The sequence below is a fragment of the Plecotus auritus genome (genome assembly GCF_963455305.1).
Source record: "Plecotus auritus genome assembly, chromosome: 3".
Taxonomy (NCBI): domain Eukaryota; kingdom Metazoa; phylum Chordata; class Mammalia; order Chiroptera; family Vespertilionidae; genus Plecotus; species Plecotus auritus.
In genome coordinates, this window is record NC_137772.1 from 164,965,096 (window position 1) to 164,982,925 (window position 17,830).

The 17,830-nt window shown below is 35.2% G+C and overlaps 1 protein-coding gene across 8 annotated transcripts in view; it reads right to left on the minus strand.

Annotated features, from left to right (window-relative positions):
• USP15 (ubiquitin specific peptidase 15) overlaps positions 1-17,830 on the minus strand; it is a 127,461-nt gene that overhangs the window by 59,571 nt on the left and 50,060 nt on the right. For all 8 annotated transcript variants that reach the window (XR_013960268.1, XR_013960269.1, XM_080662442.1 and 5 more), the window contains 3 exons: positions 16,169-16,295; positions 11,854-11,999; positions 10,028-10,089 (listed from right to left, as the gene is read on the minus strand). Coding sequence is in view for 6 of the 8 variants with exons in the window: in XM_080662442.1 (XP_080518568.1) it covers positions 10,028-10,089; positions 11,854-11,999; positions 16,169-16,295 (335 nt within the window). In the remaining 2 variants the exon portion in view is untranslated. The remainder of the gene's footprint in view (positions 1-10,027; positions 10,090-11,853; positions 12,000-16,168; positions 16,296-17,830) is intronic.

The window sequence follows — 17,830 nt, forward strand, 5'->3', positions numbered from 1 at the left end:
AGTTTTGACATGGTATCAACTATCAAAAAAACCCTCCTCCCTGTTCTAACTATATATTTGAGTAATACTGAATTTACACAAACAATATATCACAATAAATTCAATGCAGAAGCACTGAGGAGAATTTAGCAAAAATTTAGAATAATGCTATTGTTCTCAGTACATCTTTTGTTTTAGAAAATAGTTATTTTCACAAAATATTACTTATGTCAATATATAATAGTGTAGTATTATTTATAAATAAATAAACATTTATTTTTAATTTCTAAAATATAGGCATCAATAGATATAACACATATGACAAAAGTTCTTTGGGTCCTTAATAACTTTTAATATAAGGGGGTACCAAGATCAAAACATTTGAAAACTTTGGGTTAGGAGGCAGAATCTGTAAGACTAGTTGACTAATTAAATAAAAGAAATAAAGTTAAAGGAAGAACTTAAGATGGCTCTCAGATGGTACCTGAAATAAAGAATATAGGATATGGATATAGTTTAGGTTGAGAGGATGGAAGAACATGGGTTAAAAAGATTTTAAGTTCAATCTGATATTGTGAGCTCTACCTGACATTTAGGGAAAAATATGAAATTCAGCAGAGAGCTCTAGGTTAAAAATATGGAAAGGCTATCAGTGTCAGTTTGAGCTAAAAAACAGGATTAGCATAGAGTCCATCCATTGATTTTGAGAGCCTATTATGGTATGAAAAGAGAGGTCCTTAGATAGAAATGTGTGGAATATTAATGCATTTAAATTGTGAGAAGAGCTGCTGCATATATTCAGTGAAGTTGTATAATGCACAGTGCCAAGAAGGGCCTTTTACATATATTACAATGTGAACAATACCCTCAAGAACTGTGTAGTATACAACCTGCACAACCAAACATAGCAGCCCAGAATAGGAAGAGAGCCAGCCAGCCAGAGGATTGGTCAGAGAGGTAAAAATAGTGCTTGAAAAACTGGAGTGTAATAGATTCAAATTAAGGTAATTGTTTTAGAAAATAGTTACCAAAAATAAGTTTTAAAGAAAGGTCAAATAAACTAAGTTACAAAAAAAAGTAAAATAAGGACTTTGTTAAATTCTGAATGGGTAGTAAGAAATTTTACTTTTTAAAGAAATTGGCTATCAAAAGAAAAATTAAAGAATCATATTTGGGGGAAGTTTATGGCTTTAAAAAAAAGATGGGAGAGGTTTATTTACATTTATAGGCTTGGGAAAGATGATTCTAGACAAGAAACAAAGAAAGAATGAGTATTATTTGAGTATCTACTGTATTGTGGCAGTATGCTAGGCATTTGTATAGTTAGGAGAGAAAAGACAATAAAAGAAAAAACAAGGTCTAGGAAGCACTGAAATAAACAACTTCACTGGAGAGATTGCCCTTAAATAGCATGGAGATTAGAAAGGGAAGAATGGATGTGGTCCACAGGTAATTTTAAAATATGATAACACTTTTTAAGTGTTACAGACATTATTGACCACTTATCTATTCTGATTTCCAACTTCTGACCTAGATTACACATAGTCCAATCTAGTTAACATTGTGGGTTTTTGTTTTTGTTTTTTTAAGGGGTTGACTAGTCAGTCTGTGCATTATAACCTGAGCCCTTTAGCTCTCTTCCTTTGATGTAATTTGGATATTACACTGTTTATTAGCAACTTTGCTCTAGTGGCTTTCTAAAAAGAGAAGAGAGAAAAACGTTTAGAATATTACACATAGATATTAAGTCATAGATACTAAATTTAACTAACCTAGTGTTAAACTAATTTTTGATAGATTGAGGTAGATGTAACATAAGGCAGTGACTTATCTCTTAAATAGGACAGAAAAAGGTAAAACATCAACATAGCTAAAATAATTTTATAAAGAGAGAAAATTAAACTTTAGCCCTTACAACTGAATGCAATATTAGAATTTCCCTATTCCAATGTTACAATGAAAATCATGCAATTAAGACTAAGTTAAGTTAAACTTCTGACTTTAACAGAAAAACAGAGCTTATTCTTGGTAAATTAACTGAATATTTAACACACTAGAAAATCTAATACCATATTGAGCAACCAAAATATAGAAAAGTCAAGTCTGAAAGTTGACATAGCAAAACAAAGATTTTAATAGTTACTTTCAAATCTGACATAAATACAACTTTGTAAAATCTAACACTATAAAACAAAAATTACCTTTAAAAAAACAAGAGCAACCTTAAACTTTGCCCATTTTTTTTTTTTTAATCCCCAACTGAGGATATTTTTTCCAATGACTCTTTAGAGTAGAGGGGAAGAAGGAGGGAGGGAGAGGGAGGGAGAGTGGGAGGGAGGGAGAGAGAGAGAGTGAGAAACATCTCACACATGGATTGGTTGCCTCCTGCACCTGCCTCAACCAGTGCCCAGGATTGGCCTGCAACTGAGGTACATGCAGTTGGCCAGAATCGAACCCGAGACCCTTCAGTGTGTGGGCCTATCCTCTAACCACTGAGCAAAAGCAACTAGGACTATTTTTTTTTTAAATCCTCACCTGAGGATATGTTCAGATTTTAGTGTGTGTGTGTGTAAGAGAGAGAGAGAGAGAGAGAGAGAGAGAGAGAGAGAGAGAGAGAGAGAGAGAGAGAGAGAGAGATATCAATGTGACAGAGCATCGTTTCCTACTGTATGCCCCAACCAGGGTTCAAATCGCAATTTAGGTATGTTCCCTGACAGGGAACCGAACCCACAACCTTTCGGTATACAGGACGATGCTCCAAACAACGCTAACTGAACCACACTGGCAAGGGCATAACATTATTTCTTGTTCCTTATTTTGACTACTAATTATGGCATTTATAACATAAAATATTCTACCATAAAAACTAAAATTACTTTTCTTTAGCCATTATGAATCTCAGAACCAAAACTACCATTCATTTTTATTTTCAACTTCAATTTCCAAACATACACAAGCTCTCATGTACTTATACGTATCAGTCACTCAGCTTCAAGAATTAACGTTCTGTCATTCTTGTTTTATCTATCATCTCCTCTGTGTCCCTTTCCCCATGTTTTTGCTGGACTATTTTAAAGCAAATCTCAGACATTCATAATTTCACCTGTGAATACTATAGTACACATCCCTAATAGGTAAGAGACTTAAAAACAATTTTTTTTTATTGATTTCAGAGAGGAAGGGAGAGGAAGAAAGAGTTAGAAACATCAATGATGACAGAGATTGGCTGCCTCCTGTACAGCCCCCCACCAGGGACCAAACCCACAACCGGGAATTGAACAGTGAACTCCTGGTTCATGGGTCGACACTTAACCATGGAACCACACTGGCTAAGTGGTAAGAGATTTTTTATTTTATACTACCGTTGGTCCCAATCTTATAGTTTATGTTCAATTTTATACCAATTTTCTCAAAAGTATATTTTCTCCTCCAATTGGTTTGAATCAGGATCTAAAAAAAAAAAAAAAAAAAAGCCCATACATTTGCAGATTTATTTTAATAGCTTCAAAAGCCCTTACTGCTCTTGTCTCTTGTTAACTAACTTCTTCTCTGGCTTCAATATGTAAATATGCTTATTTTCCACTTGTCCTGATTTCTGTATCTATTCCTATAGTTAACTTTGACTTACATGTGCTACTGTAACTTGCTCAATTCCTTTTTGGAACAAGCCAGGAGAGAAAAGAAGAAATAAAATACTCAATAATTATTTATGAGAACCTGTGAGTATCAAGCATCTATCTGAGAACTACACACTTAAATTACATTCATTTATGATGAAACAGACTGTCTAAATTTTCTAACTGCAATTAAATTTGGAAATGGCCTTTATATATTTGAATCAAATAGTTAATGAACTTGACTGTTAGCATGCTCTCTTTGGTAAAACTTGGAGACATGGTACTAGATTATACATTATCTTTCCACAACAGAAAGTAGGTACAGTGTTTAGATGAAGATTTCAAAGGAAAATCTGCGTATCCACTCAAGATCTTGATGACTGTTAAATTGAGAAATCTCAAAGTACAGAGTTATAGGTAGTGCATTTATGTACAAACACAAGCATTTACAAAAAGGATATGGAGTTTGGACAACTAAAAATAATCGGAAAAAAAGTTTATGATAAGTAGCAGTATATAGGAACTTCATAGTAACATTATTATGATGCCTTTATCTTTTAGATATCAAATACCTAGGAAAGCATGTGTATATTTAATTAACAAAATAATTTATATGTACTTTTCCTTTCCAAGAATCCTGCCTTTACAACCAAGTACCACCTTGATTATCTTTCTTCTTTCAGTACCTTTCATTATGAATGATTTATGCGAGTTGTTCCATTCTCTACTACAGTACTTATGCCCTCCTTCGCTGTAATCCACTTCTTATTCCCATTATGCTGTCTCCACTTGTCAAATACATTGCATCTCTTTGTTCTTCTCCCAATCTCTGCAACATTCAGTATTGCTGACCATTCCCTTTCTTCTAGAAGCTCTTTTTCCCTTAGCTTCTATGACAAAATAAAATCCAAATTTTCCTTAACCTTTAAGATTATCCTACTTGATCTTTTTGTCTTATATCATTATTTAGAGACATCCTTTAAGGTTTAACATATAGTTTATTACATGTTTTATTTAATAATTCATACATGCTTATGTTTCTCACTTCTTGGAATATAACTCCATGCCTACAGTTCTCACTACTCTCTCAGTTTGGTTCCTTATCTTTAACTGCATCCAAGGCAATTTTGTTGGACTGTACCATTACCTCGAACTTTACATTCTCAGAAGAAGTCACAAATGTCTTTTTCTTAATGGGAATAATAATAACAAGATTAAAGAAGGTAATGTGTGGGGAAATTTATAAAAATTCAAAATGTCTTTTAAAATGACAAAACATTGAAGGTTTGGGGATATTACCCTAGATTTATGGCTCATAGGTTGTATTTCAAATTAAAGATATTAATTTAAAAAATGTAAGTATGAATGAATGAAAATGAAAAGCTTTCTCTTGAGACATCCTCTCAACAACCACAAATCAAAATCATTCAATTCCCTCCCTCCAGTATTTGAACAAGGTTAAAATTGGTAACAAATTTGTATACTTTCATAGAAAATTTTAAGTGCATTTTCTGTAATCTATACCTCTTTAGTACCAAGACAAAACAGTTATAACTAAACCTACTATTGTTTCAAGTAAGCAGAGTATCATGTTTATAATACTTAAAAAGTCTCAGTATAAATTTTGTTAAAATGAAATACATGATGTTTCCTAATATGTATTTTAATAATTTTCAATTAAATACTTCTGTTTACTATTTCTAAATCCACTTATACAGTTAATTTACAGTAATTATATATACAAACTAGAGGCCCAGTGCATGAAATTCATGGACTGGTAGGGTCCCTAGCAGCTGCCGGCCGGGGCCTCCCTTCCTTCCCCCGGCCAGTCCTACCCCCTGGTCGAACTCCCAGTCGAGGGGACAATTTGCATACTACACTTTTATTACATAGGATTGTACATAATTATTCTCTAAAAATTTAAAGAAGCATATGGTAAGTTTTTCTACTTGCATTTAAATAGGTACAATATTGAAACAGATAGTGTAAAAACACAGAAACAATATTTCAGTCAGCTAGGTGTGTATTATTTATCCTAACCAAAAGTAGTATGCAATGGTTTAATTTATAAAGTGCTCCATCTCTCCAGGCAGAACACTCAGGGAGAGTGCTGCAAAAATATTAATGTGGCACTAGATTAACTTTATACTTAGTGTTTCAGTCACCAAACTGGAATTCTGTTAATCAGAACACAGGTAATAGAGGGACAATGAATGAGTAAAGAACTACTGGCTTAGTTTGCCATTTGATTTTTTTCAGCCTCTCATGCCTTATCTGGTTAGTTTTGGTTTCTTCTCTGGTTGTTTTCTAGCCCATGAAAATTGCCAAGACAATCATCAATGACCCTTGCCTTTCTTTCCACCAAATACTTAAGTGCATGCCTTTTGTGAATATTTTTAAGTGATTAGTGAAAATGTTTGAATTAAATCAACTTTTCATGCTATTCTCACAAGAGGAATTTTTACTTATTTCAGCAAAATTTAGAACTTAGTTCTATAATGTTAGTAATGTCAAAGGCATTCTTTGAAATAACTATACCTAAATGAAACCATAAAGAAAAAAATTAATAATACAATTTAATCAAAATTGAATAAAGTTGTACCTTAGAAGCTATAGCTAAGGAAAGTGTTAACATTAAATATGTTTACTATAGATTTTGGGCATTTAAGGCTTTATCAAATTAGCAAAATTTCCCTTTATTATTAGTTTCTGAGAGTCTTTTCATATACAGGTGATAATTTTAAAAAATGTTGTATTCTAATAAACTCTCATTTGACAATTCAGGACATATTGTTATATGGTATTTCTCATATTGTATAAAGAATGAATACTTACCTCTTCAGGCTTTAATATATGGGTTCCCTATTAAACTGTTTGATTCAGTGAAAAATGAGACTTGTACTTCCATGCATCTCTAGTGCAGTTCCTTTTTTCACCAATATTTATTGCATGTGTATTGTGTGAGGTATTATGTAAGAAATTGTGTTTTTCCTTACAAGCAATTACTACAACTGTTTAAGTAAACAAAAATGGTATTGTATTAGCACATAGAGATGATAAAAGAAAATATATAATTAGTTCAATCTTTCAGGTGAATTTTGTAATTTTAAGTTGAAAAGATCTCTCAAATCTTTGGAATTCATGGTGCTTTTATATTAACCCACAAGTAATTTTGTAATATCAAGAATTACTTAAAACTATCTATATATATGAAAGCCTAAGCGACCGTTCGACCATTTGCTATGACACGCACTGACCATCAGGGGGCAGATGCTCAATGTACAGGCATGAAAAAATGGAACAGACTGATGAATCTCAGAGGGAAAGGGGGAGGGTGAAAAGAGACTAACCAAAGATCTTATATGCATAGTAGCGGTCTGGTGCACGAATCCGGTGGGGTCCCTGGGCCTGGCCTGCGGGGACTGAGCCAAAACCAGCAGTCTGACATCCCCGGAGGAGTCCCGGATTGCGAGAGGGCACAGGCCAGGCTGCGGGACCCCACCGGTGCAAGAATCCATGCACCGGGCCTCTAATAAAACATATATAACAATCTAAAGATAAACTAGCAAAGAACAATACTAGTTCTAATCTAGAGACTAAATGAAATTATTCCTAACTTCTAAAACTTCATCAAAAAATCTACACAATTATACTATGTGCTTTTATAATCTTCTTATATTAAGTTCTACCTTTGTATTGTATGCAACTAAATGGAGTAAAAATAAACTGTAATATACTTAGGCACATTCTCATGAAATTTAAATAAAACAACTTTACACAAGATAAGAAAGGTAGAGAACCATTCATTAAAGGTGCATTTTAGTTCGAAGAAAACTAAGTACCAGGTCATTCTTCTCTTTTATTTACTAGGTTAGCAAATACAAAAATTATCATTAACTTATTGAAGAATCATTATTTTAAGCATTTTAAAATACAGGTCCACAATCTCTTACTAAAAAACCTGGAATTCCAAAATCTCTGAAAAATTAAAAAAATTTTTCACAATTCATTTGAGGGTAATCTAACCAATATGAGGATTATTTATAGTCCTTATTTATCCTACCCAGTATAAATATTTGCTGAATATTAATGTGTTTGATTATGACAGATACCTCTGGACTCTACTGAAATATAAAATAATAGGTGGCATATGTACCATATTATCTCCTCAAAGGTATAAGAAATCTGAATATTAAAATACAACTAGCCCTGTCCCAGCTGGTGTAGCTCGATTGGTTGAGCCTCTTCCCATGTATCAATTCCTGGTCAGGGCATATGTCTGAGTTGCAGGATCCATCCCTAATAGGGGGCATGCAGGAGGCACCGATAGATATTTCTCTCACAAGTCAATAAAAACATTAAAAAATATATAACTAGCCCTAAGTGTGTGTGTGTGTTTTAAGATATCTTTACTGATTTCAGAGAGGGGGGGAGGAGGGAGGGAGGGGGGGGGAGAGAGAGAGAGAGAGAGAGAGAGAGAAACACCAATGTGTTTCGAACTGCTACCGCTTGGTTCATAGTTTGATGCTCAAACACTGAGCCACACCAGCCATGACCTAAGTGTTTTTGATAATGGAGGAATTGATAATTCTAAAACCAAGCAAAATATTTTTCCTATCCTGTATGTTATCTTTTCACTATGTTAATTGTTTCTTTCTTTAAAAAATTTTTTTTTTTAATTTTAGAGAGAGAGGAAAGGAAAGGTGGAGACGGAGAGAAACATCAATATGAGAGAGAAACATTAATTGGTTGCCTCCCATATGTGCCCCGATTAGGGATTGAATCTGCAACCTTGGCATTGTGCCCTGATGGGGAACTGACCCAGCAACCCTTCGGTGCACCCAATGATGTTCCAACCAACTGAGCTGCATCATCCAGGGCTTGATTGTTTCTTTTACTGTGGAAAAACTTCTTAGTTTGATATAGTCCCATCTATTATTGCTTTTGTGCCTATGCTTTTGGTGTCATAATCAAGAAATCACTTCCTAGACCAATGTCATGAAGCATTTGCCTTAATGTTTCTTCTAGAAGTTTTATGGATTCAGGCTTTATTTTAAAATCTTTATACCACATACCTGATAAAGAGTTAATATCCAAAAAATATGAGGAACCCCTACAATTCAATAGCTAAAAACCAAATAACAGATCAAAAATGGGCCTATGACTTGAGTAGACATTTCTCCAAAGAAGGCATACAAATGGTCAACAGGTATATGAAAAGATGCTCAGTATCAGTAATCATAGTAGAAATACAAATCAAAACCACAAGATTATCTCCTCATACCATTATCAAAAGAACAAAAGATAAGTGCTAACAAGGATGTGGAGAAATTAGAATCCTTGTATGCTGTTGGTGAAAATGTAAAATAATGCAGCTGCTATAGAAAACTGTATGAAGGTTCCTTAAAAAATTAAAAATAGAAATACAATATGATCCAGAAATCTCACTTCTGGGTATATATCCAGAAGAACCAAAACCAGTATATTGAAGAAATATCTGCACTCCCTTGTTCATTGCAGTACAATTCACAATAGCTGAAATATGGAAACAACCTAAATTTCCATCAACAAATGAACGGATATAGAAAATGTGATATACACAGAGAATGGAATACTATTCAGTCTTAAAAAGGAAAGAAAACCCTGCCCTCTGAGATAACATGGATAAGCCTGGGGGATATTATGCTAGGTAAAATTAACTTCACAGAAGGACAAATACTGCATAATTCTAATTATATGATGTATCTAAACTAGTAAAACTCATGGAAACAAAGTAAAATGGTAGTTGCTGGGGGAAGGAAGAAATGGAAAGTTAGTGTTCAACAGGAATAAAGTTTCAGTTGTACAAAATGAATAAATTCTAAAAATCTGCTGTACAACAATGTGCCTATAGTTAACAACACTATTGTGAACTTAAAAAATTGTTTAGAGGATAGATCTTACCACAGTTTAAAAAAAGTTTAAAAAGATTTCTAATTTTTTTCAGCCCTCATTTACTATTAAAAGCAATTCTTATACTCATGTATCTCTACTTGTGCTTTCATATTCTAAAACATGTTTTAATGAAAATACTTTCACATCAAAATCATTGCAATAAAGAACATTTTTTTAAACAGACACTTGAGAAGTATCAAAAGCCTGAAACAAAACATTAAAGAAAATGTTTAAGAGTGATTTAACTGTATTAGACAATATAACATAACATTTATACTATACCTCATTCTACAAGAGATTTGAATTGGAAGCCTTTTTAATAATAGCACATTAATTTAAATGCAAATTTAGATAACTTCCATACTGAGGAAAAATATTAAAATATAAAGAAGGTATGTACAACACACAATTAGATTCATCTATCACTCTGGATTTCATTATCTCAAATCAAAGGCTTCTAAATCATGTAATATGCCATAAAAAGGGGGAGCACTTACTTAGGAGTAGAAGGACCCCTTGGCCATGTTCCGTCTTCATTTTTCTGTTCTATCACTAACACCTACAAATATGACACAGTAAGAGTGTTTGTCTTAACCCCATGTTAAAAATAGTTTTAAAAGATTAGCTGAATTCACTAAGAAACTAAAGTAACCCTGTGATTAATTAAAGCACAGTATATAAGGTGAAGAGGTATTTGCATTTTGATTCCAAAACTAGGCAAGGAAGACAAAAATTTAAGAAGCAAAATATAAAAACTAAGCAACTGAACACACACACACACACACACACACACACACACACACACACACACACACACGAGAAAGATAAAGACCACTCATTTTGGGGAGCAAACTCTTCAATAATATATCTTTGTTTCACTTCCTAATAAGGGTACTTTCAATTTTAGTAAAAAAAAATAAATACATTAAAAGTTCAGGGTAGTGTTTAGTTTATTTATCAGTAGTTAGAAAATAACTTCTAAAATATGGAAAAATATTTTTTTAAATGCTTTTATTGATTTCAGAGAGGAAGGGAGAGTGAGAGAGAGAGAGAAACATTAATGATGAGGGAATCATTGATTGGCTGCCTCCTGAACATCCCCTACTGGGGATTGAGCCTGCATCCTGGGCATGTGTCCTTGATCGGAATTGAACCTGTCACCCTTCAGATTATAGGCCAACACTCTATCCACTGAGCCAAACTGGCTAGGGCTAAAATCTGGAAAATTTAATGCACATTTTTGGAAACATTCCTATTTCAAAATCTGATAAATATATTCCTAGCAAGATCAAATTATTTAAATTCTCGAAGCTTCAGTTTTTCTAATGTACATAATAAAAAGAACAATAGTCATTACATAGGACCAATCACTGATAAGAGTTAATGAAATAAAACTATATATTTAAAATTGTCCCTCAGAGCTACCTCAAGGCCTGCTAAATGGTAACCAAGGAGAGACGTGGTGGTCTATTGATAGACAAGAAAGAGAGTTGGCTTGTTAGGGAGGGGAGTGTTGATGAATAGTAGAGTTCCAAGTTCCTCACTCCAGCTTCAATCAGGTAACTCTACTTTTAATTGTATTACATATTAAAAATTTAAGATTTCACTTAAGAATATAATGGCTAAAGTAAGTATCAAATAACTGTTTTTATAGTCTATTACAGAAATATGGAAGATTGAAAGTAGATATGCAAAACACTGGAGGCAGAGAGAGCTGTTAAATAAGGACTGGGAATGACACGGAGATTAAAGAAATATTTAGAAGGCAGAATCAGTAGGATTTGCTGACTGTATTTAAATGTCTTCATTTTTCAACATATTCATTTCTCTGGATTATATCATAAAGAAAGAACAAATTGGGGCTTGATACCTTCTAGCAGGAGCTGGCAAACTATATTTCACTTAGTTTACTGACTGCTTTTGTAAATAGTTTGTTGGAACATAGCCATTTCCATTTGTTTACATATCCTCTCTACGGTTACTTTCATTATACTAACAATGGCAGAGTTGTAGTTGTGACAGAAACCACAGAGATGGCTGAACCAAAAATATTTACTTAATCCTTTATAGAAAGTTGACTGACCCATCTTATTTAGCTGTTTTGTTTTTTTTAATGGAAACTTATTTCTTTTGATATTCAAGTTCAAAGTGGGAAACAGAAGTTATTGTTAAGTGTCCAGCAAGGACAAGGAAGACATGAGTTAGAAAAAGGAAGCGAGAGCCAATAGGACCCACTATAGATGTCAGGATGTCCAAAAAGTTTGTGACTCATGAAAGCTTCATGTATGGTATGCTTAAAATAAACAGTATTAGTAAACAATACCTGTCCTTGGTATAAACCAGCATCCTGAATGGTGCTGTCTGGTTTATTCAGAGGTTCAAATGTATTGCTCATGTATTTGTTCCACAATCTGGTCTCCTTTTCATCTGGAATATTGAAGATTTTTCTTATTTCCTTTTCAATTGTATCTAGATTTAAGGAGACAAGATTTGTAAATATAGTATTTAAATATATACCACGTAGACCTAAGTGCTCACCAGCATAAAAGTCCCAAATTTAAAATACTGATATGATAGTAAGAATAGGTGAACGAATATGTAAAAAATATGTAAAAAAAACCCCACAATAAACAAGATTTTTAAGACCAGGTGTGCTTTTTAAGAAAATGGTAATTATAACTCTCACAGATGATTACTTAGGGAAATTGAGATCTCAAAAGGTAAAGGAGTTCAATCATATTAACACCAAAGTATAATTTATGTCAAATAGCTTAAATTTTAACTGTTTACATATTATAAAATCAACATAATTTTTCTGATGATATGTAGGCGTTAGAAAATAAAGTATGACTCAGAGATGTTACAAATGGAAAATATTTTTAATTATGACATAACTAATTTCAGAACAATTAATATTAAATTAAATATAATTTACAATTTAAATAGTTTGTTTTTAAATATATTTTTATTGATTTCAGAGAGGAAGGGATAGAAACATCGATGAGAGAGTATCATCGATCAGCTGCCTTCTGCACACCCCCTACTGGGGATTGACCCCACAAATGGGGCATGTGCCTTTGACTGGAATCAAACCCAGGACCCTTCATTCCGCAGGCTGACACTCTACCCACTGAGCCAAACCAGCTACGGCTGAATTAATTTTAATAGACTATACTCCTGGGATAGATTTATAGATTCTTATTGTACAGATTTTAATGTCATGATTAATGTAATATTATAGATAGTAGTACCCCCTCCCCCCACCGCAGTTTTGCTTCTTGCAGTTTATGTTACCTGTGGTCAACTGTGGTCTAATAATATTAAATGGAAAATTCCAGAAAAATGCAATTCATAAATTTTAAATTGCCTGTGTTCTGAGTAGCAGGATGAAATCTTAGCTCTCTGCTCTGTCCTACCATGGACGTGAGTCATTCCTTTGTATGGCACATCTATGCTGTATATGCTACCTGCTGCCAGTCACTCAGTAACTGTCTCAGTCACAACTGCCATAGTACTGCAGTGTTCAAATAACCCTATTTTATTTAATAATGGCCCCAGAGTGCAAGAATAGTGATGCTGGCAATTTGGATACGTTAAAGAAATGTAAAATGCTTCTTTTAAGTGAAATGGTGACTATCTATCTATCTATCTATCTATCTATCTATCTATATAAGGCTAATATGCAAAGTGTCCCCTCGGGAGTTTGATCACTCGCGCTGACCACTAGGGGGTGGTGTGGAAAATGGCAGGTGACCAGCGGCAGCAGTGGGGCGCTAAGAGAGCAAGAGAAGGAGGAGGTGGGAAACCTGATTGGCCCTAATCGCTGGCCAAGCCTAGGGACCCTACACATGCATGACTTTCGTGTACTGGGCCTCTAGTAGTACAATAAAATATTGAGACAAACAACATTCATATAACTTTTATTACAGTATATTGTTCTATTAAGTTATCATTAGTTAGTGTTGTTAACTTTGAGGCCCCATGCACGAAATTCATGCATGGGTAGGGTCCCTAGGCCTGGCCGGTGATCAGGGCCGATTGGGGCCTCCTGGTGGCTGGCCGGGGCCTTCCTTCATTCTGTGCCAGCCCCTGGTGGTCAGCGCAAGTCATAGCAAGCGGTCAAACTCCTAGTCAGTAGAACTCCCAAGGGGACAATTTGCATATTAGCCTTTTATTATATAGGATAATCTCTAACTGTGCCTAATTTATAAATTAAACTTTATCATAGATATGTGTGTATAGGAGGAAACATAGTACAGATATACATAGAGTTTGGTACTATCCTTGGTTTTAGGCATTCACATATGCTCCATTAATAAGGGCACTCTACTGTATTATATTGAAAACTTTCAGTATTTAGTATGTAGAATTGTTTTCTTCTCCTAACGATATTCCACAAATCTTGAAATTCAAAAGTTAATTTTTTCATAATATAAGAGTTACATATGGAATTCCTAATATTTTAAGCATTCAAGTTAGAAAAGTGACTGTGAGTTTATTGAAATGTCCTAGCTAAATAAAGAAGGTAAAAATAAAAAAAATCACACATAATATTTTTTCGGTGAAAACATTAGGATTAACAAGCACAGGATGTTGAAAGATGGTACTATTTTATGAAAAATATAGATTAAAAGTATTTTCCTGCTGTGAAATGGGTGACTGGTAAAAGTCAAATGGCATAAAAAATTCAGAAATTCTTTTATTTACTTGTAAGCAAAGTGTACTTAATGATTGCTTCCAACAAGGAAAACTAAACAGTGCCTTAATTTATAACCTCTCTTCCTTGTTGAAGAGCTCTGCATTAAGTGTTATCTCCAAAGTTTCTTTATATTTTACAAAAAGATCAAATTATTACTACTAACCTTGTTTTCCAATAGCTTTATTTGAAAATAACTAGTTTATGATTTTTATCTTTAGCTGTTTTTACCAAATGTACTAAAATTAGTGATTAAATTATTAATTGTTTATTTAAAAAACTTTTCACTCAATATATTCTTGGTAGTATATTTACAATGTGGCCTTTAAATAGAATGAAAAAATTTACATAAATTTCAATGTACATTTATAGATATATATACAGATATGTAGACATAGCCTATATAATAAAGAGGTAATAAGCAAATTGACCATCACGCCCTCACACAAGATGCCGCCCGCATGTGGTCACAAGATGGCTGCCAGAAGATGGCCAACAGGGGAGGGCAGTTGTGAGCAATCAGGCCAGCAGGAGAGGGCAGTTGGGGGCGACCAGACCGGGAGGGGAGGGCAGTTGGGGGGGACCAGGCCTGCAGGGGAGGGCTGTTAGGGGCAACCAGGCCGGCAGGGGAGGGCAGTTGGGGGCGACTGGGCTGGCAGTTAGGGGTGACCAGGCCTGCAGGGGAGGGCAGTTGGGGGCGACCAGACCAGGAGGGGAGGGCAGTTGGGGGGGACCAGGCCTGCAGGGGAGGGCAGTTAGGGGCGACCAGGCCTGCAGGGGAGAGCAGTTAGGGGTGACCGGGCCAGCAGAAAAGGGCAGTTGGGCGTGACCGGGCCAGCAGAAAAGGGCAGTTGGGGAGACCAGGCCTGCAGGGGAGGGCAGTTGGGGGTGACCAGGCCTGCAGGGGAGGGCAGTTAGGGGTGACCGGGCCGGCAGGGGAGGGCAGTTGTGGGCGACCAGGCCTGCAGGGGAGGGCAGTTAGGAGCTACAAGGCTGGCAGGGGAGGGCAGTTGGAGGGGACCAGGCCTGCAGGGGAGGGCAGTAGGGGTGAACAGGCCTACAGGGAAGGGTAGTTGGGGGGGGGACCAGGCCTGCAGGGGAGGGCTGTTAGGGGCAACTAGGCCGGGAGAAGAGGGCAGTTAGGGGTGACTAGGCTGGCAGGGGAGGGCAGTTGCGGGGGGACCAGGCCGGCAGGGAGGGCAGTTGGGGGCGACCGGGCCAGCAGGGGAGGGCAGTTGGGGGCAGCCAGGCTGGTGGGGAGGGCAGTTGGGGGCGATCGGGCTGACAGGGGAGCAGTTAGGTGTTGATCAGGCTGGCAGGGGAGTGGTTAATGGGTGAGCAGGCTGGTAGGCAGAAGCGGTTAGGGGCAACCAGGCAGGTGAGCGGTTGGGAGCCAGCAGTCCTGGATTGTGAGAGGGATGTATGATTGCCAGTTTAGGCCCAATCCCTGTGGCCTAAACCGGCAGTTGGACATCCCCCGAGGGGTCCCAGATTGGAGAGGGTGCAGGCTGAGCTGAGGGACTTCCCCCCTCCCCCCTGCCACAGTGCACAAATTTCGTGCACCAGGCCTCTAGTAAAAATATAAAGGGAGTTAGGTACACTTTTATTTGAAACTTTAATTCCCTAATCTACTCATCATTAACAGTTCTTTAATTTATAATCCTGTTAAAAACAAAATATACATTTTCAAATGCTAAACTCAAAATAAATGATTTGATGTTTTTAAAGAAGTAAAATGGCACAAATATTAATTCATCTAATAATGCAAAGTGAATTTAGAAACCATAAATAATTCAACATTAAGCTAAGACATAGTACATCAAGCTTGGGAATCTATAATGTTAAATACAGATCCTTATCATCGTTATCATCCTGGTAACATTTAACAAATAGAATTATAATTAAATTTCTAATAGCAATGATTTAACAGATCTTGCATTACCTATTGTGTCAGCTTTGCTAAATCTTCGGGTAACAACATTGTTCATGTTTCCATTTTCACAGAGCTTCAATTCTGTGAGGTATACTTCTACTTTGCAGTGCTTTACAAACATACCCTGTTCAACCACCTGAAAAAGCAAAACAAAATAGTGTCAGCTATAGCTCAATATATTTCACTGTCTCTAACAGAATACATTTTCTACAGAGGCTTAGAAAAAAGCCACAGATCTCCAATGGAAAACAATAACTAGTAAAATCTATCAATATAAAAGATATTAACTATTTGAAAAGGCAAGAAACATTTTTGGAAAATTTAATATTCAACAGAATATGAATAATCACATTAAACAGTAACAGTATGGAAAGGTATTCTACTGATCTAGGAAGTACACAATGAATACATTCAGTACTTACAATAAAAAAGTTTACTCAAAATGTAAATACAACTCTGACTAAAGATACACACATACTTATAGTTTTCAGTACTGAACTCAAGCTGAAAACCTTTTAAAATGATACGTTTTATACAATTTCAATTAGCAATAGCTGTCTCACTCTGTATGTCAAAATAAATATTTTAAAATTACTGCTGCCAAATTATTTAGCTATGCCCTATTCCTGATGTTAGTTTACCATCCTAAGATGACTTTGATCTTTAAACGCACACTTAGTAATTCTACGCAACAAATTTAAAAAAAAAGCTGCTTAAACATGCAAGCAATAAAGCAGAAAGATAGAAAATATGTGTACATTAGGGTCACCTTTTTAGTAAGTATATTTCCTTTTGCTCTTCTAAAGGTTAACTGTAGGGTTTCAGTCATGAATACTGTTGCTGAAAATAGTAATCAGCCTGATATGTGATACATTAGACAAATATGGCAAAAGGGAGGCTCCAATGACTCTTGCACTCACATGCTTAGCATCACTTTAGTAAGGGATTTAAAAATTTCTCTTTACTTGTAGGAAAACTGTTCTAGCTCAAAAACTTCAAATGTAGTTTATCTAGTACTTAATGTCTAACCCAACATAATTTTTATGATACTTTGTCATATATATTCTCCTACTGCATTTATTTATTCATTTATTTATTTTATTGGAGTGACATTGGTTAACAAAATTATACAGGTTTCAGGTGCACAATTCTACAGCACATCATCTGTACACTGTATTGTGTGTTCACCACACCAACTCAGGTCCCCGTCCATCCCCATGTATCTCCTCTATACCCTCCCTCCAGCCCCAAAACCCACAATCACCTCACTGTAGTCCTCCTATTGCATTTCTAAAACAGGTTAACAGCCTATGCCTCTCTTTCTATTAATTAATTCATTTTATAAACCAATATGTAAAATTGTCTAACTCTTAAGTTAGACAATGTTTTATCTCTTTATGCTTATTTTGAGGTTAAGAATGTAACAAAAGATACATCATTTTATTTTATAAGATTGCTTGTAGCTATATTTAAGTAGAAAAACTAGGAATCAAATATCACTATCAATAAAAAATTTCTGTTCTAAGACTCAATACCTGAAAAGAATAATAAAATAATATTATTTTAAGATAGCTACTAATCATTGATAAATTGCTATAAAAACTACAGGCCTCATTTTTATGGGGGAGAAAATGGAATGACCAACAACAGATCAGGTAATGGAATAAAGAA